Raw genomic sequence first — 25,082 nt, 5'->3', positions numbered from 1 at the left:
TTATTATACATGTTTTATTAAATCCTATGTGTGCAGAAATGATTATCCATTTTCCTTCTTGTTTTTGTAAGACTTACTAAGTAGAAAATATAAATCTCAAGCTCCTTAAATGTGATTTTGAGGAACTGAGACCAAAACAATTTTTTGCTGTGAAACCAGATCCTTGAATGTACTACAGGAAAATATTATTTGATATGAATTTTTTTTGGTACACACAATTTTTCGAAAATATCTCTCTCTCCACAAAGTTAATTCAAATTGTAGAATTCTTCCAAGTCACAAATGGTATTCATGGCTCTGGGTACTTACCTTTGAGTTTCACATCCTATATCTCTGGAGCTCTTAACTGAGGGAACATGGACCATTAGGTCATGAACAGACTTGTAGTCTTTGAACAGCCTGAAACAGTATGTGATACTTAATGTGCATGTACACAGGAACATTTTTTCTAGAGTAATGGCACGTACCTTTCATCAGATTTTCAAAGGTTTCTTGAAATGCTCAAGAACAATTGTCAGACATTTAAAAAAACAGAGTGTATACAGTGTCCAAATATTTCCAAATTTTGACACTTGTAAGATGTCTTAATTAAAACAAGCCATGAAGTTCAGTGTCATAATAACCAGAAAAGTTATTTCTCTTGTGAGAGTAGTTCTATGTCTTTACTTCCTAGTAGTTTATACACTCTTTAACCCATATGACAATCTGGCTTCTGTCCCCAGTGCTCTGGAATTACTTCTGCCTATATGATTAAGTTCCTCGTTGTTAAATTCGAAAATACATTTTTTGGTATTTATTTGACCTCTTGGTGGTAATACAGGGTAAGAGCACAGACTCTGGAGCCAAACTGCCTAGGTTCTAATCTTAGCTCTATTACTTTCTAACTCTGTGACTTTGGGCAAATTACTTAACTCTCTCATGTCTTAAAGCAGAATCCTTTGTAAAGTTTATTTATATAGTGGTGTGAAGAGTACTTACTTCAAAAGGTTTGGTCAGTGTGAGAAATAAGCTCCTAAAAAAGAAAGTGTTATGTAATAGTTATTATCTGGTGCCTCTGATCACATCTTTCTTGAAAATCACTTGAAATCTGCCTAAGTTTCATTCTGCCTTTGATGGCTCCTTATTTTCATCTCCCTACTTCCAGGCTTCCTCCCTAATATATCTTTTATGCCAAGGCCTATATGATCACTTGAAACTATAAATCTGATGCCATCCTTTGCCACTGCCGTTAAGACAGTCTAAAATCCCCTGCATGGTAGACAAGTCCCTTTATGATAGTGTACCAATCTAGTTCTCATTCCTCAAGTCTCCTCTGTTGTCTGTGCTTACCCTATGGGCTAAGCTGAACCGAGCTGTTAAATTTCCAAAATATGCCTCGCTGTCTTTATTCATGCCTTTGCGCATGCCACTGACTCTCCCTAGAATGCCCCATTCTCCTTCTCTAGAAAGTCTTCTCTTACCATACTTCTTCCCAAAATAAATTAGGTGTCCTTTCTTAATGTGCCTCCAATAACCCCATACACTATTTATCCCACTCTATTTTAGATGCCACTTTGGTTGCTGATACATTTCATCTAGTCAGATCTTCCCACTGCCTCTTATAAAGAAAACCAGGAGCCATATTACGATATTCTTGTTCTCTAATTTTTCTGCCACCTTGATCTTAAACCACTTTCTTCTTCCTTTGTTGACATTTACCCCATCCCTTTCTTAATTAGCCCAACAAGATTAGAGAGAAATGTATCTACAAAGGATGTATGTATATAAATTAACTAGATAATAAAACTTCACACTGAAGTGAATATTCTAGAAGTATTTATTTCATTGCTGACCATTAGGTTGCAGCATGCAACTCTCAACAATGAGCTGCCCCTCTCCACTCCTATAGAAGCTCCAAATACTATGGTACCACTATTTAGGTTTTCAGCCTTTCAAAGGCTTTTATTATCAACATCATCATTACTTAGGCAGGAGCCTTTTAGGGACTTAAAAGCACTTATTATCTATAAAAAGTAACTTCATATTGCATGCACAAAATTCCCAATTGGCAGATTTAGGTCCATAAAAGAAAAAAAAATTCTAGTTCTATAAATTATCAGGAATAAAATAGCATTCCTCCTTGCCTTGTTATAAGGAAATAATATTTTTTTCCTACCAGGAATCAGGATAGTATCTTTGAGGATCCCTCAGGGTTATAAAATTGCTTACTGGTTAAAGTTTTCGCCAAAGATATTAAGAAATAAAAAGTTCGCTCATTTTCCTGTACAATTTAAAGAAGTATCTGCAGTATGTACAGGAGTTTTACGTTATATTGTAGACCCTTGCGATAATATTTAAAAGGCCTATTTTCCCCATTAAAAAATTCTACCTCAGAAGGTAAAAGGAAATCCCCATTATCCCTGAGCAGAAAAGGAAAAAATCATGGGTACTTTAATTAGTTAATAGAAACCACTGTAAATGAGTTATCTATCTCTAGAACATTCTCAGAGAATTTACATGAACCAAAACAGGAATGAAGTGCTCTCAGAGACTTTTTCTCAGGTAAATGTATTTAGTAGTTTGAGTAGTTGATCTGCAAAAACTTTAAATTTAATTAACTACATAAATGAATATTTTTTATTTTGAAATTTGAGAATGTCCTAAGAGGATGTCTACAGGACATGAAACTACTGGGTGCAGGAAAATTTTTTAAATGTTAGCAAATTGTGGCAGGAGGAAAACAAACAGTGGAGAAAATTGTGGTAGAGAAAGTAAAGAAGGGGCAGGAGAAAGCTGTAATTATAACCTGGGCCTTCCTTTCTTCTCATGAAGCCAGGGGCCTCATCCATATCCTATACTTGGTCTTACACTAGTACAAAACAAATGCTGCAAAATAAAAGTAATAATGACCCAGACTAATTTAAGTATTCTGTTTAAGGAGTAAATGAGAGAAACATTGTAGCTTCTTAATCGAAGAGTGCTATAATTTCAAGGTATCTTCATATAATTCACTTAACCCTAAAGCAATTGTGCAATAAGCAAATTATAAAAGGAAAACAACAAAGGTTAACTTTCTACAGGGGCCAATAGACAAGATCTGTGGAGCACAGCAATTAACCTTCACATACTGGAGTCTTGTTTAAAAGGCCATCAAAAACTCAGATTATTGAAAATCACAAATGTCACCAACAAAAGGAATGTTGATTAGAGTCAAAAAAAAAAAAAAAAAAAAAAAACCTTCCCAAAGGACTGCCTTCTTTGAAGGAATTTCAGAATGTTGCTAGCACAGGTTGACTAAATCTCATTGATGGCTCCATTAGAGAATGAGAATGCCCCAGTCAGTGCTGTTTTTAAAATGCACTGGAAGGGAAAAAAACGAAATAACAATCTACTGTTCCCTAACATATATGGCTTAGCACCCAGAGAAAGCCTCTGCCCCTGAAACAGACTTTCTACATAGGGTTAAGCTTCATTAAATGAGGTGTAACCTTTCATTTTCAGGACATCTCTTTTCTTTCAAGGTCTTTAGAGGCAGAAGTTCCACTTGGATTCTAATACACATCTCTGTGAGCTCAGTTTCCTGAAAATATACACCTACTGGGTTCTAGATTCTCCCTTACCAGTGACTGTATTCATTATTTCACAGCCACCAGAATCGGACATACACTATTAACATGATGAAAAATACAGCTACTGCTGCAAGTTTGGCATAAGTGGAACGCATGTTCAAGTACTTCGCATCCTGGCGGTATTTCTTGGACAGACTGGACAAATTGTTAGCCTTTGAATCCAATGCTGTCAAAGAGGAAAAAAGGAAAACATTAATTAGTCCTTGTAAGTATTTTGCCAAAAGTATTAAGGCATTAAACATGACCAAAATGAGCAGCACTGCAACAACCATGAATCTTAAATCACCATTTTTATTTTAAGGCTAACATTGCATATACTAATTGATGATCCTGAAACACTGTAAAATCTATAATACAGTTTAAAATTATCAGATCAGATTATGTCTGAATTTTTGAGGCTATATAGTAAGGTGGTTAGAAGTGCAGGTCCTGGCCTCAGACTCTTTGGTGAAGATATCACCTGTACCAGTTATGTGACATTGGTCAAGACATGTAACCGATTTAAAACCTAGTTTCTTCATCTATAAAATGGGGATAATAATAGTAACTATGTCATAAGGTTGTATGTACATGAGATTGCCTGTAAAGTGAGCAACAATGCCTGCACATGATAAATTATAATAATTGTTACATGTTAATAATTACTATCTTCATAATCTTCTAATGGTCTGAATCATATTCTCTTATATTTTGAAAAACGATAATGATAATCTATGTAAAACAAACTCAGATAATCAGACAATTCAACTAACCAAACACAGTCTTAAGCTATACTTCAATGATGACTGCTAAACCACAAAGTAAAGACTACTATGAAGTAGCTATCAGGATTTATATTTCAATAGACACAGGAAAGTTGTAACTAAAATACAATAAGAAGTACTACCAAAAAAACCCCAAGTAAATTAAGCTTTTTAGCATTTTCTGGCAAGTTTTTTCACCCCCAAGGACATTTGTAATGTTATCTTCTTATAACAGTTAACTAAGCACTTAGAGAAATAGCCAGATAGACACAAGCTAGACCAGATTAAAATATAGGGCATAATTGAATAATAAACACAAACTCTCCATTTGACATAATAAATTCTGATCAAACTTTTCACTTCTTTAAATTTCAGAAAAACTATTTTGCAATCTGATTGTTTCTTCCTTAAATAATGCTTTTGGAATATTTGGAGTTGCTTAATAGAGACTGGTTTTGATTGGGAAACATGGCGTTACTTAATAACACAGGCATGACAGCCACGTCTGAATTAGCAACTGATCACATGAGTAAGAAAAACATCTAGCCAGGAAAAAAGAGTCAGGGACTGAGAAATAACCATGACAATGCATAGGGCATCTTTTTACAGTCTACAAGAATATACACTCTGCTGGACAGGGATTTTAAATTATTGTGTTTGCTGCTATATCCTGAATGCCTAGAACAGGGCCTGGTATATAGTTAGTGCTCAATAAATCTAAATCTGCTGAGAATAACTCAGCAGAGGAACAATTATTAGACCATGTGAAACAAGTCATAGTTGAGAGAATTTATACATGAACATTTTGAAATACAGGATAACATAAAGACAAAGCTATTGCTTAGAGAAGTCATTTAACAAATATTTATGTTACAGGCACCCTGTGAAGTGCTGAAGATACAACAATGATCAAAATGTACATGATCCCTGCCTTTAAGGAATTTAGAGTCTTGCATGAGTGATACAAGAAAAATTCCTGTGCTAGTCTACTTTATCCTATATAGGAATTGTAAGTCTGTATGACAAAAACTTACACTCACTCACTCGAAATTTGATATTTAAAGAGTGCGAAGGTAAATGAATAACTGCTCACTACTCACAAAAAAGTTAAAGTTTGTAGTTCATAATAAAAGAAAACTCATTTACTAATGAATATATAGCATGGCTGAATTCAAAAATACTTATTAAGGAACCTATTTGTGGCTGGGCGCGGTGGCTCAAGCCTGTAATCCCAGCACTTTGGGAGGCCGAGACGGGTGGATCACGAGGTCAGGAGATCGAGACCATCCTGGTCTACACGGTGAAACCCCGTCTCTACTAAAAAATACAAAAAACTAGCCGGGCGAGATGGTGGGCGCCTGTAGTCCCAGCTACTCGGGAGGCTGAGGCAGGAGAATGGCGTAAACCCGGGAGGCGGAGCTTGTAGTGAGCTGAGATCGCGCCACTGCACTCCAGCCTGGGCGACAGAGCTAGACTCCGTCTCAAACAAAAAAAAAAAAAGGAACCTATTTGTGACCATTACTATGGGCGATATATAAGAAGTATGTGAAACAGATATAAAATACGTAAACACTGTATTTAAAGAGCTTACATGTCCACATTAAACACTTAGGTAAAAATATCAGGTAAATATACATATACTTTTAACCTAATTTTACCTAATTACCTACACTTTTATATAAAGGGCTGGGTGTGGTGGCTCATGCCTGTAATCCCAGCACTTTGGGAAGCTGAAGTGGTTGGATTGTTTGAGCCCTGGAGTTTGAGATCAGCCTGGACAACATGGCAAAACCCCATCTCTACTAAAAAAATACAACAATTAGCCAGGCGTGGTGGTACACGCCTATAGCCCCAGCTGCTCAGGAGGATAAGGTAAGAGGATCACTTGAACCCAGGAGGTGGAGGTTGCAGTGAGCCAAGATCGTGCCACTGTACTCCAGCCTGGGCAACAGAACAAGATTCTGTCTCAAAAAAATAAATATATGAAATTATATAAAAATATTTAATTATCCAAATATGTTTACCTGCTTTAATATAAATATGTAAATATATGAAATATATATTTATGTTATATGGAAATACATTCAATATATATTTAATATGTAAGTTAGGTATTTAATAAATATGTATATTTAAGGTAAATTAAGTAAACACACATACATGTAATATGTTTTAAAAACACTATGTTACTAAGTGCTTTAGGGGTTTAAAGTACAGAATAGATTACTGTGATACAGGCTATAAGGATCAGAGAAGGCTTCTTTAAAGAGGCAGTTCTTATGCACGTCTTTTAGAACAGGTCCAGTATTAAGGCAGAATAGACCACTAAGGATAGTGAAGAAGCTGGCGTGGCTGCAGCAGAATGTTTGTGAACTAGAGAATGATAGACATTTGCATCCTTATTTTCCATATATAGAACACAATGCCCTACAAATAACAAGCTCTCAATAACAATGGCTGACTGATGGAAAAATAAGTCAGACTGGATCTTATCTTGTAGTTCCAGATTTAAAAGTTTTTCAGAGAGGAATGCCTTGATGAAAATGGCATTTTATAAAGATTGATCTGGCAGCAGTAAAGTCTCCCAAAGAGTCTACTCTAAAAACCACTGCAATAAATCGTTGACAATTTTCTCTCATTCTTTTCATTTCCCTTAACTTATACAGTGTTTCTGTATATAATTTACTGAATTTTGTGAATATCTTAGAAATAATCATTGCTTCTAATATGGATGAGTCCTTTACACTGTTCCAACTCAACAAAAACTAATCACACTAGGAAAAAAACACATCATATTGGAAGCATTGTAATGTAATGTACTTCTGGGAGATAAATTCTTAACAGTCCTAGGTAGAATCTAACAGCATAAAAGGCACTGCAAAATGAGCTATCCTTGTCTATGGAATGAGAACCATTTCTTCATAAGACTCATTGCTTTTAGATACCTGAGAGTGCTTCTCCTCGTTGTAACACTTCTTCAATATTGGCCACCATGATCCTCTGCACATCTTGTAATTCAGTGTTGATGGAGCCTAGGTTTCTTCGAGCACGACTATCAATGTAGAGCTTCTTGGTTTTTTGAATGAAGGTATCTAGAATGATGAAGAAAAGTGACCATGAACAATTTCTTTCACAGCCATTGAAGTACTGAGGTAGGAAATTAAAAGTTCTGAGTTGGCCAGGCGCGGTGGCTCACGCCTGTAATCCCAGCACTTTGGGAGGCCAAGGCAGGAGGATCATGAGGTCAGGAGATCAAGACCATCCTGGCTAACACAGTGAAACCCCGTCTCTGCTAAAAACACAAAAAGTTAGCCGGGTATGGTGGCACACGCCTGTAATCTCAGCTACTCGGGAGGCGGAGCCAGGAGAATCACTTGAACTTGGGAGGGAGAGGGTGCAGTGAGCCGAGATCACGCCCCCCCCCCCCCCCCACTTTAGCCTGGGGGACAGAGTGGGACTCTGCCCCAAAAAGAAAAAAAAAAAAAAAAAGTTCAGAGTTTATTCCTAGATTTGCCACTGCCCATGGTTAACCAAACTCTTGGTTGAATATCAAAATCTAGGCTTTTGATTTCTTCATTTGTAAGATGTAAAGGTATAATTAGATGACCATTCAGGAGAAATGTCCTTTGAATTTCCTTTGAATTAGAAGTATTTGCTATCTAAGGCTGCTATCAGAAGCCTTAGAGAAATTAAGACTCACTATAGTGAGCCTTTCCTGAAAACAGAAATTTTCAAACAGTATTCTGAGGATCCTTAGGGTTACTTAACTCTATATATTCCTTAAAAGGATGCTGGTAACACTCTAGCATTATTACAGCCTAACATGGCAAAAGGGTTCATGATCATTAAAAACCTGAGAAGCATTACCTTAAAGTATTTTCCCTAATACACATTCCCAGTTTCATTCCATTCTAAAACCTCAGGTAGAGCAAATATGTAATAGGGAACTTTCCAAAATACCAATATAAAACTGAACTGAAGTCTCGGCCGGCCAGGCACTATGTCTCATACCTGTAAATCCCAGCATTTTGGGAGGCCAAGGTGGGTGGATCACTTGAGGCCAGGAATTCGAGACCAGCCTGGCCAACAAGGCAAAACTCCCGTCTCCACCAAAAATACCGAAATTAGCTAGCTGGGCATGGCAGCATGCACCTCTAGTCCCAGCTATTCAGGAGGCTGAGGCACAAGAATCACTGGAACCTAGGAGGCAGAGGTTGCAGTGAGCCGAGATCATGCCACTGCACTCCAGCCTGGGCGATAGAGCGAGACTCTGTCTCTAAATAAATAAACAAAAACTGAAGTCTCATCCATCTTTTGCTCATATCAGTATTTCTCAAAACTGTAAGAATGACTTACTATTAAAGATATTTTCAACTTTTGGCAAAAATCTTAATTTAAGTGTGCTGTACCCCTTTCATTTGCCTCTTTAGATCTCCTCTCTGCCCTCCTGCACCTTGCTTTCTGCACTGGGAAGCTGACTGGGATGAAGTGCCTCAATAGACTCCTTGCCCTGTGCCAGTTAGGTTCAGGCAATGAAGAAGCCCCAACAGTAGGGAAGAAGGACAGACAGTGATGTCAGGGTATTTATTCCCCTGGCTTCTTTCAGAGAAGCAAGTATCCTTCTTCTGGAAGTATCCCTCTACCAAAAGTTACTGCTCCTCTCAAGTTGGGCTTCTCTAGAAATTTTCTCCTTTTCAGTTTCAGAAACTGCTCCTTCCCCTTATATATTCAGGCCTAGAGATGGTAACAACCAGTATGCTACTGGTCCAAGGTTATTGTACCTTGTAATTCTCCTACAGCCTATTCATATCTTTGTATATAATCCCTTAAGCTAATTTGGGTGTGCCATCTATTTCCTGTATGACTCTGATACATTTGTCTTATTTTTGAGGGAGGTTTACAGGACTATTACTGCCTACAAAAATAAAATTTGAAAAACTGGACATTATATAAAGCAGTACTTGGACAGTGCACAGTTATGAAACACTAGAGTGTTTTTCCAAAGCAAGATGACCCATTTATCTAGCAAACGTGAAACACTTCAGAAATTCTGAGACAGTAAAACTAATTTCTCTTTTAACTAAAAATTACAGCAATATAGCCTGATCCTACTTGTTCTCACTTCCTGTACTTATTGTACTTAGGACATTTCCTTTGATCCCTTACCATCAGATACTTTACCAGGTCTGAGGTGACTAGTCTTTCTATAATTCTTGTACAAATACAGACACCTATGCTCACTATTCCTGAATGTAGTAAATATTATACTCCAATACCATGAGAACCATGTATCTTCTATGTCTTTGTCTTGTTTTGTTTTTTAATTAGAGGATCGTATTCTACTAAAAGAAACGAAACACCATTCTTTCTGATTTCCCAATTCTGATCTCCAAAAATGAGCCTTATTATGACTGTGAGTCTGCGGACTGGGGTAAAGAAGAACTCAGCCATTATATGCCAATCAAGTAGATCTTTAGGCACAGTTCCTGTCACATGTGACTCTAATGAAGAATCAAACCAAATAACAGAAAAGGGCAAAAGGCAACAATTTCTATGGGGGAAAGATCAAAAGACTAGAGAAAATTGCTTTTCAGAAGGAAGCCTTAGTCACTCAAAAAGACAAAAAGAAGTGGAATGGAAAAGGAAGCAGAAGCTAAAACTTCAACAAGTAAACCTCAGAAAAAAATGTATCACTATTATAGCAGTGTAACAAACAGCTTCTCCATACTGTTTGCTCCCTTGATAGAGAGAAGTGAGGGGCAAAAACTTACCAAATTCAATAAAGGAATAGGGTCGGGACACAGTGGGCACCTTCTTCCCATGCTGTTCATCAAATTCTGAGTGCAAATCTTCTAAGTAGGCAAAAGCCAACTTCTTAGGGAAGGCAGCTTCACATAAAACCAAATAACACACCCCCTGCTCAATAATGTAGCTGGTGAGACATAAAAAGCAAGACGAAGTTGTCTGTAAAGTAACAGTACTGACAACAGGTTAAAGCAGAATCTCTGTACCATGCAAACTTTTTAAAACTCTAGCCTAAACACTTTAAGGCTGGCGAAATGAGAAAGTCAATTTAAAATCACAAATCCCTGGAATCAGAAAGCAAACATCTTCCCATTATTAGACGTATATTCTTTTTTTGTTTTTGTTTTTTTTTGAGACAGAGTCTCGCTCTGTCACCCCGGCTGGAGTGCAGTGGCCCGATCTTGGCTCACTGCAACCTCCGCCTCCCGGGTTCAAGCCATTCTCCTGCCTCAGCCTCCGGAGCAGCTGGGACTACAGGTGTGCGCCACTATGCCCAGGCTGGAGTGTAGTGGTGTGATCTCGGCTCACTGCAAGCTCCGCCTCCCGGGTTCACGCCATTCTCCTTTCTCAGCTACTGCTAGGACTACAGGTGCCCGCCACCACCACGCCTGGCTAATTTTTTGTATTTTTAGTAGAGACGGGGTTTCACTGTGTTAGCCAGGATGGTCTTGATCTCTTGACCTCGTGATCTGCTCGCCTCAGCCTCCCAAAGAGCTGGGATTACAGGCGTGAGCCACTGCGCCCGGACTATTAGACATATATTCTAAAAGGAGTATTTAGACATATTTATTATATTTTTTCATCCATTAGATAATTGTGTGTGTTTGTTTGTTTTTTGAGACAGGGTCTCTTTCCATCACCCAGATTACCCAGGTTGGAGTGCAGTGGCATGATCTCAGTTACAGCAACCTCCGCCTCCCCGGTTCAGGCGATTCTCATGCCTCAGCTTCACAAATGGCTAGGATTACAGGCACCCACCACCACACCCAGCTAATTTTTGTATTTTTAGTAGAGATGAGGTTTCACCATTTTGGCAAGGCTGGTCTGAAACTCCTGACCTCAAGCGATCCACCTGCCTCAGTCTCCCAAAGTGCTGGGATTACAGGTGTGAGCCACTGCACCCAACCCATTACACAATCCTTCAACTAACATTTTAAACTTTTATTTTAGCTTGAGGATGTATATGTGCGGGTTTGTTACCCGGGTATATTGCATAATGCCGAGGTTTGGGGTATGAACAATCCTGTCACCCAAGTACTAAGCATAGTACCCAGCAGTTTTTCAACCCCTGCCCCCTACTTCCCTCCTCTTCTAGTAAGTCCTCAGTATATTTATGTCCATGAGTGCCCAATGTTTAGCTTATAAACTTATGAGAACATACAGTATTTAGTTTTCTGCTCCTGCATTAATTCACTTAGGTAATGACTTCCAGCTCCATCCATGTTGCTGCAAAGGACATGATTTCATTCCTTTGTATGACTGCATAGTATTCCACGCTGTATACGTACTACATTTTCTTTATCCAATCCACCACTAATATGTACCTAGGTTGATATCTTTGCTATTGTGAATAGTGCTGCAATGAACATGCAAGTGCATGATTTTTGGTAGAAAGATCTGTTTCCTTCTGGATATAAACCCATTAATGGGTTTGCTGGATCTAATGGTAGTTCTGTTTTAAGTTCTTTGAGAAATCTCTAAACTGCTTTCCTCAGTGGCTGAATTTACATTCCCATGAACAGTGTATAAGCAATCCCCTTTTCTCCACAGCCTCACCAGCATCTGTTGTTTTTTGACTTTTTAATGACAGCCCTGTGACTGTTGTGAGATGGTATCTTATTGTGGTTTTGATTTTCATTTCTCCAATAATTAGTGATGTGCACTTTTTCATTAGTTTGTTGGCCTCTAGTATGTTTTGAGAAATGTCTGCTCATGTCTTTTGTTCATTTTTTAAATGGGGTTATTTATTTTTTGCTTAATACTTAAGACTTTTTCTTGAAAAATTCACAGTTGTGACTCCATCCACCCTTTGATTCTACATGGTAAACTAGCACACAAATATTTAAACTCCAGCCACAAAGAAAAACAGTAGATCTGGAAATTTCTGTGGATAGAAATGTTAGGTTAATGACAATGTTTACTGGGTAAGAGACTAATAACACTCCTTAATTTCCAGTCCAGGAGAACTCTGTAATCAACTGAAACTTTTCAACAATGAAACTGACTTTCTTTTGTGATAATGAGTTCCCATGCACTCTGGAAGGCGCTATATGATTATACGTCTGAGAAACTCTTAGAAAAATGTTAGGCTACTAAGTGGTTTTCCAACTTCTTTTTAGCCATAGTATACATACACACACACAAATATATATATTTATATATGCAATATGTATATATAAAAAGCAAAACATATTCAGAAGGCCAATGTATGTATCAGATAAAATCAGAAGTTCTTTAGTTTAAGTAGGAGTTTGCAAACATTTTCTCCCATTGTGCAGGTTGTCTCTTCACTGTGTTGTTTCCTTTGCTGTGCAGAAGCTTTTAGTTTAATACAGTCACATTTGTCTACTTTCTTTTCTGTTGCCTGTGCTTTGAAGTCTTTGCCATACAGTCTTTGCCCAGGCTCATGCCCTGAAGCATTTCCCCTATGTTTTCTCCTAGTAGTTTTATAGTTTAGGGTCTTATGTTTAAGTCTTTAGTCTACTTTAAGTTGATTTTTGTATATGATGAGATAGGGATCTAGTTTCATTCATCTGATGAGGAACTAATATCCAGAATATACAAGGAACTCAAACAACTCAACAGGAAAACCAAAAATAATTCAATTAAAAAGTAGGCAAGGAACAGAACTGGCATTTCTCAAAAGAAGACATGCGAATGGCCAAGTATATGAAAAAATGCTCAACATCACTCATCTTCAGGTAAATATAAGTAAAAACCACAAACCACAATGACATATTATTTCACCCTAGTTAAAATGTCTATTAAAAAGACAAAAGTCAATAAATGATGATGGGGATGAAGAGAAAAAAGAACTTTTACACACTATGGAAAACAGTGTGGAGGTTTCTCAAAAAACTAAAAACAGAACTACCATACAATCTAGCAATCCCACTGCTGGGTATTTCTCCAAAGGTAAGAAACTCATTATGTTAAAAACGTATCTGTACCCCCATGTTTACGGCAGCACCATTCATAATATCTATGGATAGATAATCAAAAGAAATGTCCATCATCAGAATAATGGATTTAAAAAGTGTTTTTTACACACGTATACACACACACACCATGGAATACTATTCAGCCATAAAACAGAACGAATTTCTATCATTAGCAGCAACATGGATAAATCTGGAGGACAGTATGTTAAGTAAAATCAGTCATGCACGGAAAGATAAATATGGCATGTTCTCATTCATATGTAGGAGCCAAAAAAAACTTCTGAGCTCATGGAAGTAGAGAGTAGAACTGTGGGTATTAGAAGTGGGGAAAGGTAGAGAGAAGGGGAGGATGGGCAGAGGCAAGTTAATCGATAAAAAACACAACTGGATAGGAAGAATGAGTTCTGGTGTTCTGCAGAACTGTAGGGTGAATATGGCTAGCTATATCTTACTGCATATTTTCAAAAACCTACAAGAGGGGATTTTGAATGTTCACAACACAAAGAAATAATAAATGAGGTGATGAATATGCTAATTACTCTGATTTGATTACACATTGTATACGTGTATTGAAATACACTCCATATCCTATAAATATGTGTAATTATTACATGTCCACTGAAAATAAAAGGAAAAATTTTAAAACATAAGGAAGAGTTTAGGGGCCCAAAGCATTATATATACTCCCATCCCTGCCCTTTCTATGTGGCTCCTAAAGCATCCTAGGGCTCCATAAAGTATAAAGACTATTACATGATCTATCAGGCCCCTTAAAATAATGTTAATAATACAGCTGTCTTATTCCTTGCTTGGGCACCTGAATTAACTGATCTCTTTGCTTTTAGTCTACACCATCTTCTATACCATCAGTTTTATTCCCAGAGACTACAGATGACCATATTACCCTGCTTACAAACTCTAAGGGCTCCCTAATACCTACAAAATAAAATCATACTTCATGGTATTATATTTACAGCCTTTCAAAACAAGTGTAAACAACATTCTATCATATATTTTAGTAATCCAAATGGTGGATTGTTTTCCAACATGCTAGGTTCTTTAGATATTTGTGGACTTCTGCTTATATTGTTTTATCTAACCATTAATGCTCTTTTACGTACCTGGAGAAATCCTGTTCATTTTCATATGTTCAATTCTACCATTATTTTTTCTGTGAAACTTCTTTATATATACTCCCCTCCTCTGTCCGGTTTCTTCCAACTTACCCCCGACAAATGGGAATTTGTTCCTTCCTTCTCTCTATTCCCAGAACATTTCATTTAAATCTAATTTACAGCACCTTTTAAGATATTATAATATACTTGTTTGAGTATATGTCTCTCTCTGTACTAAGAGAACAGCTTTAAAAGATAGTGACATGCCGGGCGCGGTGCCTCACGCCTGTAATCCCAGCACTTTGGGAGGCCGAGGCGGGCGGATCACGAGGTCAGGAGATCAAGACCACGGTGAAACACCGTCTCTACTAAAAATACAAAAAACCAGGTGGGCGCAGGGGCGGGCGCCTGTAGTCCCAGCTACTCGGGAGGCTGAGGCAGGAGAATGGCGTGAACCCGGGAGGCAGGGCTTGCAGTGAGCCGAGATCGCACTACTGCACTCCAGCCTGGGCGACAGAGCGAGACTCCGTCTCAAACAAACAAACAAACAAAAAGGTAGGGACATTAAATGCAGGACTCAATATAAGGTCTGACAAAGAATAAACCCCTAATAGCTCTTGCATGGAAATAAAGGATGTTATGAGATTATGAATGTCTAAAGGAATCAGGCAGAAGAAAATCTCTTCTCAATTCCATGAGAACTTTCTTAGGTCTTTGTTCCCTAAACCATGGTGAAAATGAGGATGCTAGATATTAAGTGACTATATTTTTGGTGTTAAAAATTCTAGAGTTCTAGAAAATATTTCAGATATTATAAAAATTAATACTTTATAAAACATAATGTCCAACATTTTCTTAGCCAATTGCCTAGGGTTTTATTTTTGTTTTGATGTACTTTTTACTTGTCTTTTGTAGGTAGAGAATTTTTGTTTTGTTTTTTAAAAGTAAACATAGCAGCCTCCTCCCTGGCCTAAGTTACCTTACTATCTAAGTCCCTAAAATAGCAAAGATTATTTAGCTAATCCGTTTTTATTTTCCTCTGATGCTCTTGTACTCTGTTCCTTTTTAATCCTTTTTATTTTGTCAGCTTCAAACTTGGCAGGTATTAAACATTAAATACCAATTATTTGTAGATAATTTAAAATCCAATCATGTTCCTTTGAGTCCTCTATCAGCTATATCATTGTCTATAACCACTGATTAAAATGCTCCTCTTCTATAATTTTCTTTTTTCAAAATAATAGTAACTAATATTTATTGACTCTTCCCATGTCTGTCAGACAAGATGCTAAATAATACACGTGGATTCCCCCACAATCCTCTCAAACCTCCTATGTTTATTTTCACTACTTTACAGAGGAAACTGAGGCTTAGAGAAGTTATGTGAGCTGCTCAAAGTTACACTGTTAGGAAATGTTTGAGCAAGGGGACTAACCTACACATATCTGGCTCCAAGACAGTCCTGAAGCAAGAAGTTATCTATTATTGCATGATGGGCACAGCATTCATTAGACACATGTTAACAGGTTAAATTACTGTAAACATGTTGAAAAAAACAAGCAAGATGTCCGTTTTGTAGAATTAGAGCCAGAGAAGTTGCTTCTCCCAAAAGACTATATTTTTAAGTAATCTTTACTTTTAAAAAATTATTATTTTTATCAGGCATTCTGTTACTGTATTTCACACTTAAATGATCATAAAGAAATCAAGATTATACTCACTGAAAAGTCATGGCTCCTGCTTCCAAGGTACATCTGGTAGGGGACTGTTCATTCAACTTCCGAAAGAGTTGCTTAGCCTGACTCTGATACTGTTGAAGGTCCCGGCCAGACTGAAAGAAGACATCTTCATTTAAGAATTTTCTACAAAAAGCTGTATCAATTAGTGAGAAGCATCATATTATGAGGACACTCTGAATGAGGTCCTTCATTTATAGGTAAGTAAGATTCATTTTAATGAAAGAAAGACAACCTACTTTCAGAGTACAGAGGAAGACCTAACCCCTACTTCTTCAAGATGACTGCATTTGTTATTTGCTAAGAAGCAAAAGCATACACCTCAAATACACTTAGAGCACTCTTAACTTTCAATCCAGTTCCACTGTTAGGACAGTACTCTCCTCCTAACCCATTTCATTTGCAGTTACTGGCACAGAACTATACAGCATATGCTATACTCAGGGGAAATCCTAGAAACAAGATTGATGAATTTCATTTTTATGTTGGAATATTCAGGAGAACCTTCCACAAGTGTTATAGTTTTGAGCATTTAAACAAAACTAAATGTGTGTACTCATAACTGCAAATTATTATGAACACTTTGACTGCAATTAGGTAAAAATGACTAAGAGTAGACACAAAGATTAGGACGTCAGATACCCTTTACTGAATAAATCTATTTGGTTCCCAAGTTTGGACAGCAAAAGTTTGAATATCGAGGGATATATGCAGACAAAAATGAAAATAACAGCATTCAGATGTTATAATTACTGGCAATATTTTCCTGAACAATTTCTAACTGATTTTACAATTATTCTTTTAAAAGAAGAGGGGGCAAATCTATTGGAAAAATAGCAGTGTCATTTCAAAAGAAGACAACCATGCATCACCAATCTACTAGATCCAACAGGGAAAGGAAGTGCCTGAAGAATGGGAAGCAAATAGACATTGTTTATCCATCCACATGTGGGGAAGGGGAGCTTTCTGCCAGCTATCCAGTTATAGTCTGAATGTTTGCTGGTATCCCCCACAAAATTCATGTTGAAATCCTAACCCCCCAAAGTGATGGTATGAAGAAATGGGACCTTTGGGAGGTGATTAAATCAGGAGGGTAGAGCCCTCTAGAATGCGATTAGTACCTTTAAGAGACCCCAGAGGGCTAGCTTGCTCCATCTACCATGTGAGGAAACAGCCAGAAGGTGACATCTATGAACCAGGAATAGGCCCTCAATAGTCACCAAATCTGCTGGTGCTTGATCTTCACCTTGCAGAACTAGAAAAATCAATTTCTGTTGTTTACAAGCCACCCAGTTTATGGTATTTTGTTATAGTAACCCAGACAAAGACACTGCTATGTGATGCAAAGACATAATTCTATTTTGGAATTATTTATTTTACATAGAAAGAATAGCCTCCCTTTGGCAGATATTTAATAACTAAATATTTAAGTAGAAAAGTATTTATGCTAGGGTCTCCCAGGATCTGAGGTCTAACTTTGATAAAGTACAAAGTGATATCTTAAAATTGTAGATAGTGTACTGCTAAGTTGATAGTAAAAACAAGGAAGCAATAATAAAATGATAAAGTGGCAGATCAGCAAACGTACAATTACAGGATAATAAGATTCTAAGCTATATATAAAAATGGTGAACTGGAAATTTTTTTTTTTTTTTTGAGGCGGAGTCTTGCTCTGTCGCCCAGGCTGGAGTGCAGTGGCGTGATCTCGGCTCACTGCAACCTCTGCCTCCTGGGTTCACGCCATTCTCCTGCCTCAGCCTCCCGATTAACTGGGACTACAGGTGCCCGCCACCACGCCCAGCTAATTTTTTGTATTTTTTAGTAGAGACAGGGTTTCACTGTGTTAGCCAGGATGGTCTCGATCTCCTGACCTCGTGATCCGCCCGCCTCGGCCTCCCAGAGTGCTGGGATTACAGGCTTGAGCCACCGCGCCAGGCCGGAAATTTCAATATGAGTAAGAAGGTGAATAAGCATGAGGTGAACCAGGGGAGATAGGCAAAGTCCAGTTGAGGTATTAGTTTGTAGATTTATCTTGTTTAATACCACTGTTACGGCAATAATTTGTTTTATTGACATATATTTGTTACATAGTTGAGAAATAGTTCTGTATTAACATATGTATGTCTGTGTGTATATATGTACAGTCTTATATATTAAACAGTACTTTATAATAATTATATTGAAATTATCATATTAAACAGTACTACTTATATGGTCAGCCAATAAGAGTGAATACTGTCATATACTTTCAGCCAATAAGAACTAGTGTACAATATTCTATTTTCCTAAATTTGAATGGTACTTACCAATCTTTTTGTTTCCCCAATGCCATTCTGAAGAGATCTGAACCCACAAGAGTAGATAAAAGGGATGCAAATAATGCTGGGAATGCTACTAAAGTGCCAAGAAAGAATATCAACATAGATCTGTGATTTTCAACCTTGGCTTCACAATAGAATCACTTGGGGAATCTCAAAAATAAAACTACTTATGCCCAGTCTCCACCACCAAACCAACTAAGTCAGCATCTTGGAGGTGGGGCTGTGACATCAGTATTTTTTACATAACTGCAACCACCAGTGTTAAATATAAGTTCTTTGCTTAAAAGGACTAGTTGAAGAAACATGGAAAAAATTGTCACTCAGATTGGTACAAATCCTTTGAGTTTACAAGAGGCACTGTAAACATTACTGTAACCTGAGAGAAAGACTAACAACTGTATCACCTAATAAGAAACTGGCCAAAAGCATTCTGCAATTTCAGGAATTTGCAAACAGCAATGTAAAGACTGCCAATATACAACACTGGGGATGTACTTATAGGGATTATGGTATGCCAACCAACATCTTACCATGCTGGTTCAGTTAGCATTACCATCCTTGAGAACACAATGCTAGCACAATCTTCTTGGTTAAGCAATACTCTTTCTGGCATATTCACATAATGGAATACTATGCAGCCATTAAAACAATGCTGTATAGAGTTTAATGATATGAGAAAATATTCATTAAATACTGTTAAGTGGAAAGAATTAGGTGAAACAGTCTTACGATATTACCTATTATTTAATGTTATACACACATACATATGTTTAAGGTCATCCACCAAAATGGATATAATTCGAGTACAGATTATAGCTAATACACACTGTTAACATTTTGGTCATTTTGCTTTTATGTATTTACTGACCTTTCTCTAATATGCACAAATTAATTTTGTAATGTGAAAAATCATTCATTCATTATGTATTTGCATCCAGTGTATTGATTAGATGCAATTCTGATCTGTGAACTTTTAAGAAAGGCAAGATGAGGCTGGACATGGGGGATCACGCCTGTAATCCCAGTACTTTGGGAGGCCAAGGCAGGTGGATCACGAGGTCAAGAGTTCAAGACCAGCCTGGCCAAGATGCTGAAATGCCATCTCAACCAAAAATACAAAAATTAGCCAGGTGTAGTGGCAGGCGCCTGTAATCCCAGCTACTCAGGATGCTGAGGCAGGAGAATCGTTTAAACCTGGGGAGCGGAGGTTGCAGTAAGCTGATATTACACCACTGTACTCTAGCCTGGGAAACAGAGTGAGACTCCATCTCAAAAAAAAAAAAAAAAAGAAAGGCAAGATGGAATTAGAAAAGATTCTTCAGAAATGACCATATGATATTATTAAGTGTTCACTTTCTGCCAGGCACTGTTCTGAACACTTTACATTATTTAACTCGTTTAATCTTCATGAGGTGATTAGAATTATTAGGCCAATTTTTTACTTGAGAAGTCAAACTTTTTAGACTCTAAGCTAAAAAGGGAGGAACTAGGATCTGAAAGCAGGCAATCTGGCCCTGGACCCCCTACTCCTAAGCATTATGCTATCCGAACTCTATAATTGAAATTGTTTCAATAGTAGATCCAACTTTTGGGTGAAGTCTTACTACGTAATTCTAATTCATTGGAAATGCTCAAGAAACCATGGGGCAGCTCTGCTCTGGATCTCACAAAACAACATAACCACTGTTTTACATACTGACCTTTAGTTTGCTTTCAAGATCAAAGTCACAAAGGGCCAACAGTTAGCCAGTCCACCTAAAAATATTTAGATGTCCTCATTCTGTTTTCTACTTCATCTAGAAAAGATTAATGAAATTTGTATATGATATAATTATAAGATATCTATTAGTAATCCAATAATGCAGTGGATCGGAATAATTCGAAAAACTGTGAAACAAATTTGAGGTTATCCAATAGCAAATTTAGGATATGGATCTATATATTACAAAAGGTAGAAGGTAGTAACTTGACACACAACCACAATACTTTTCGGTGCTGTCACCTGGGACTGCTGAACAACTAGTTGTATCAAATAATAACTTTTGCCTTCATAGCTCTTATCATTTTTAAATACCCACTGAACTCAGCTGGTCAAAGACCAGCAGCACCAAGAATCAACTACTTTCCTCTAAAAGCAATTACAGTTAAGTGGATTAATCAACCCTCAGTGATTGGGAGCATGAGACTATTTAACTGTACAACATGTTATCTGTTTTCCTGGAGCTTCCTGCTGCCTATTTGGTTAGATCTAACACTTTCTTCAAGTCTGGACTGCCCTTCACGATGCCAGAGGAAAATGAAAGAAAATACAATAATTTTGAGGCAGAACAGAAAGGTAGATAAAGAAATTGCAAAAATCCTAAAAGGAGAAACGTACCATAAAAGGAATGAAGAAAAAAGATAAACAAGATATCAGTTAGGGAGTCCACATTTGAGAAGAAAAGCTCATCTCTCTTCCTGCCCTAAGTCTAAATTTTCAGTTAAACCCAGAGGAAACACCCTGTATAAAATACTGTCTACATTATTTTGTGAATTTTACTCTCTATTGTATTATCTGAATATCCATCTTCGGTAATACGGCAGGTTGTACAGGCACCCAGTAAATACCTAAAATATGATATCTATTATCAGTATAAATATTGAAAGTACACTGATAAAACAAAAACAAACAAAAATGAAGATACATTGAATTATTTGGCCTGGACAATTAAGGTGCTTAAATATAAAACTGTTTGGTTGAGATACCTGTTTATTAAAAAGTTATTCCTGGACTCCTAAGAGGTTAAGGCATCATGAAAAGGCCTTCGAACAAGGCAGTAAAGTACAGTGGTTAGGCACTAAAGCTCTAGTCGACTCAGACAATACTTAATAAAAATCACTGGGTCTCAGTCGGGATGATTTTGCCCCAATGGGACATTTAGCAATGTCTAGAAATATTTTTGTTGCCACACAAACAAACGAAGTGGGGAAGGGTGGTGGTACTACTGGCATCTAGAGGGCAGAGGCCAGGGATATTGCTGGACCTCCCACACAACATACAGGACAGTTCCCAAGAACAAAGAATTATCCATCCCCAAATGTCAACAGTGCCAAGGTGACAAACCCTGATGAAAAATTTCATTATGCCACTTATTAGCTGAGTGAATTTAGGCAAGCGATCTACATTCTCTAAACCTCAGAGCTTCCTTATCTATAATTGGAGATTTTAATAGTACCTATTCTAATATGGTAGTATGAGGATTAAATTTAAAAATGTACTTTATAGGCTTAGCACAGTGTTTGGTATGTAGTAGGCACTTTTATAAATGTTATGTATGCTATTAAAATAGTAAATTAAGTCTAAGATTCAGATTAAAAGTTTAGGCAAACTTTATTATTCAAAGTCAAAACTCCTAAAGGAAAATATTATGGCACTACAATCACAAAAATATCTGTGTGTAAAATTTCTTTCCTTGTCAATTAAACATAGCAATCCATCTTGATAAACCAATATGAAATCAATACCAAATTTAGAATTAACAGTAAATCAATTAATTTTTCAAAAAGTATCACGTCAGAGAGTAGGGGCCACTAATATGAAGTAGACTTTCGAGTTCACTTTGTATTCTTTGCCCACACTGGAATTCAATGCCATAGTTTAAAAACTGACCAGATTCCATCCCTGCTACCCCCAACACACACCCACCCACTATAGGAAAACTATTTTTTAGTCAAACTACACATCCTTCAAGGATATTTCCCTACATTATCTACTTTGTTCAAATCATATTCCTAGGTTCACTGGAACAATTACATTCCTTCTGCAGGATGGTGCTAGAACATTCCTGAAAAACATTTCACATTAGCAAATCAGGGTATGTTAAATTGTTCACAGTTTATTTCAAAGATTAGACTTTGTTTTTATGTAATGAATAGAATTTATTCCACTTAGCATGACCTGCAAATTTATTATCTGTATCACCACTCTCCTAAAAGTGAAAGTAAATATATTTCCAAATCAAACCTAAAAAGGCATATAACTAAAGAGAATAGTTCCTTACTACTGGATCCTACTGTTACCTTAATGTCATACCTTCTAGGTAGACTTTCCTGATTTCCTAAAACCAACTTAGATACATTTTCCATGTTCGACAAAACCCTCTTCCTTCTCCTTAGCAGTTAAACTACATTTTAATAGTACTTTAATAGTATGTTGGTTATCTGATTTTTCCACTAGACTGTAAGCTCCACAAAGGTAGAGACTGGGTACTCTAACCCCCTGCATTAACACTATGCCTGGCACATTTGATGTGCTCAATAAAAATTTTTTTGCATTAATATATGAATGAAAAGTCCAATAGAAGAAATGTGCAACCTATTTTTTTCTATATCTCATCTTTTTTTAAGGTTCAAGGTTTTAAAACACTACTTAGACTGTATGAAAAAGTAAAATAAAATTGATCACTTTAAACAAATTATATAAATTCCATTGTCAGTTTTGTCTTCAGAACCTCCCAAGCTTGCTCCAGAAACTTGTCTTCAGAAATTTCCACTGTGATTCTAAAACACAAAACAGCTTTTTTTAAGACACCTGGAGTTATTGCTGTTTTCAATCAATTCAGTATATTTTTGAGCACCTACTAGCATAAAGCAGCCATTGTAAAAGGTATGAATAACACAGAGATGATTCAGATCCGTCGTTTGCCCGCTAGGAAACTCAAGTTATTGAAAGACAAAAAAATAAGTTACAATGTATTGCAGGAATGTGGTACGGCGTATTGGAGAAGGTGGGAACTGGGAATAATCCTGAAAGAATGTGCTGTACTGAACTCTAACAAGTGCTTATATGTGGCAGTATTACCTCAACCACTTTCAAAAGATGTCAGCAAGCTAGGTCAAAGATCAGGTGCTACGTTATAGAGTTGAAGAACTTGGCTGATTTGTCCCAGGATTTATCCGTCAGCAGTCCTATTAGCAGCAGAAAATTAGAAATCCTGATTTTTAACAAAGTCCCTAAAGAGTCAAAGAACACTGGATGATCAAAATCAACCAAAGCTATCACTTCTCCAGAGCGTTTTTCTAAAGAGAAACAGGTAACACAAAAATCTGAACTCCTTCAGGAAAGATTCCTCTCACCGGTAGTCTCTCCCACACCAAAAGATAAAACAGCACTTCAGAGAGGTCGGGAGTGCCCGGGAAGTCACAAAGGTCTCTCGGCCCTAGGAAGGAATCCGATGCTGAGGGCAAAGCGCGCTGGCAGAGCCTTGGGGTCGCGGGGATCTAGTAAGCAGCTCACCTGTTCGTCCTCCTGCATCGAGGCGGCCAGCGGGAGCCCGTCAGCCACTCGGGCGATCATTGTTAGCAACACCATCTTCACAAATTATGGGGATCCAACACAGGCCCGGAAGGCCGTTGGCGTCGTCCTCACTTCTTCCGCCGCGACAACAGTTATTCCCTATGTCTCAGCTACCGGAGATCCAGCTGCTTGCGTCTCCGCTTCCCGCTGAGGTGGCCGGAAACAGCGCAAGAGCTTTCCACTACCGGTCCCCAGAATTGGCTTCCCTCAGAGAACCACAACTATCAGAACACTGGTTCCGCGATCTGCCTTCCACCTTCTTAAACTTCCAAGGTCTGGCTGGCTTTTCTGAATTTGGGGTTTCGAATAAGCCTCGCCCTTTTAGGGGCATTGCACCCAAGCTGAATCAGAATTTTCTAGTTCCTGAAACTAAGTCTTGGGAGAGAGCTGGGAAGGTGGGTGGGAGTTAATGGGTACCACCCATTAACCATTAACCGTTAACCATGAAGGGTATGTAAAAAAAGGAAAACCCTGAAAAGTAGGCTATTTTCATATTTTTTCTATTTTCTATGTTATATATTCTATAAAATTTTCTGTATTTATATATTTCTGAACAAAGATTTTTGTCTATTTTTGCTTGTTTGTTTATGCAGCATCCCCACCAGGCTCCTTAGTTTATGGTAAGAAGTCAATAAATATTTGTTGTATGTGTGAATAAATGAGCAAGTACAAGACATCTTTTACCATTTAGGTCAGTCAGCCTACAAAAAGCTAGGATTAGGCCAGGCGCGGTGGCTCATGCCTGTAATCCCAGCACTTTGGGAGGCCGAGGCGGGCAGATCACGAGGTCAGGAGATCGAGACCATCCTGGCTAACAGGGTGAAACCCCATCTCTACTAAAAATACAAAAAATTAGCCGGGCGCGGTGGCGGGCGCCTGTGGTCCCAGCTACTCGGGAGGCTGAGGCAGTTGAATGGCGTAAATCCGGGAGGCGGAGCTTGCAGTGAGCCGAGGTTGCCCCACTGTACTCCAGCCGGGACGACAGAGCAAAAAAAAAAAAAAAAAAGCTAGGATCTCTGATATATCTAGGTGTTCCCATCTCTTTGTTCTTTGGTGTCTCCATCTCTAAAGTGGGGATATTATCGGCCTTTCAGGGTTTTAATGAATATTAGATGAGAAAATCTAGATGCAAGGGCTAAAAAAAGAATCATACAAATGCTTTTATTTATCATTACTTAATAATGACTACTCTTTACTAAGTGTTTACAGTTAGTTCTCGCATTAATAGAAACACTGTTAAGTATATTCTAGATATTAG

General features: G+C 37.6%; 1 protein-coding gene across 1 annotated transcript; it reads right to left on the bottom strand.

The window, feature by feature from the left end:
• Positions 1–1,798: 1,798 nt before the first annotated feature.
• SEC22B (SEC22 homolog B, vesicle trafficking protein) lies at positions 1,799–24,166 on the bottom strand. The gene is made up of 5 exons (XM_023222728.2): positions 23,765–24,166; positions 16,154–16,263; positions 10,123–10,283; positions 7,297–7,443; positions 1,799–3,774 (listed from the first exon to the last, which is right to left on the bottom strand). Exons 1-5 carry the CDS (start codon positions 23,837–23,839, stop codon positions 3,620–3,622), a joined length of 648 nt encoding a protein of 215 aa, XP_023078496.1. The 5' UTR covers positions 23,840–24,166; the 3' UTR covers positions 1,799–3,619.
• Between the last annotated feature and the right edge of the window lie 916 nt (positions 24,167–25,082).

Source organism: Piliocolobus tephrosceles, chromosome 1, assembly GCF_002776525.5.
Source record: "Piliocolobus tephrosceles isolate RC106 chromosome 1, ASM277652v3, whole genome shotgun sequence".
Lineage (NCBI taxonomy): Eukaryota > Metazoa > Chordata > Mammalia > Primates > Cercopithecidae > Piliocolobus > Piliocolobus tephrosceles.
The sequence above is the reverse complement of the archived record's forward strand: the minus strand, read 5'-3'. Positions and strand labels throughout refer to the sequence as shown.

What these genes read in the sequence shown, in the direction of transcription:
- SEC22B (XM_023222728.2), bottom strand. Translation starts at nt 23,839, where the DNA reads ATGGTGTTGCTAACAATGATCGCCCGAGTGGCTGACGGGCTCCCGCTG. An exon ending in CGATGCAGGAGGACGAACAG is followed by an intron (nt 16,264 to 23,764) that starts GTGAGCTGCTTA and finishes GTCTTCTTTCAG; the next exon opens with TCTGGCCGGGACCTTCAACA. An exon ending in CTATTCCTTTATTGAATTTG is followed by an intron (nt 7,444 to 10,122) that starts GTAAGTTTTTGC and finishes TCATCATTCTAG; the next exon opens with ATACCTTCATTCAAAAAACC.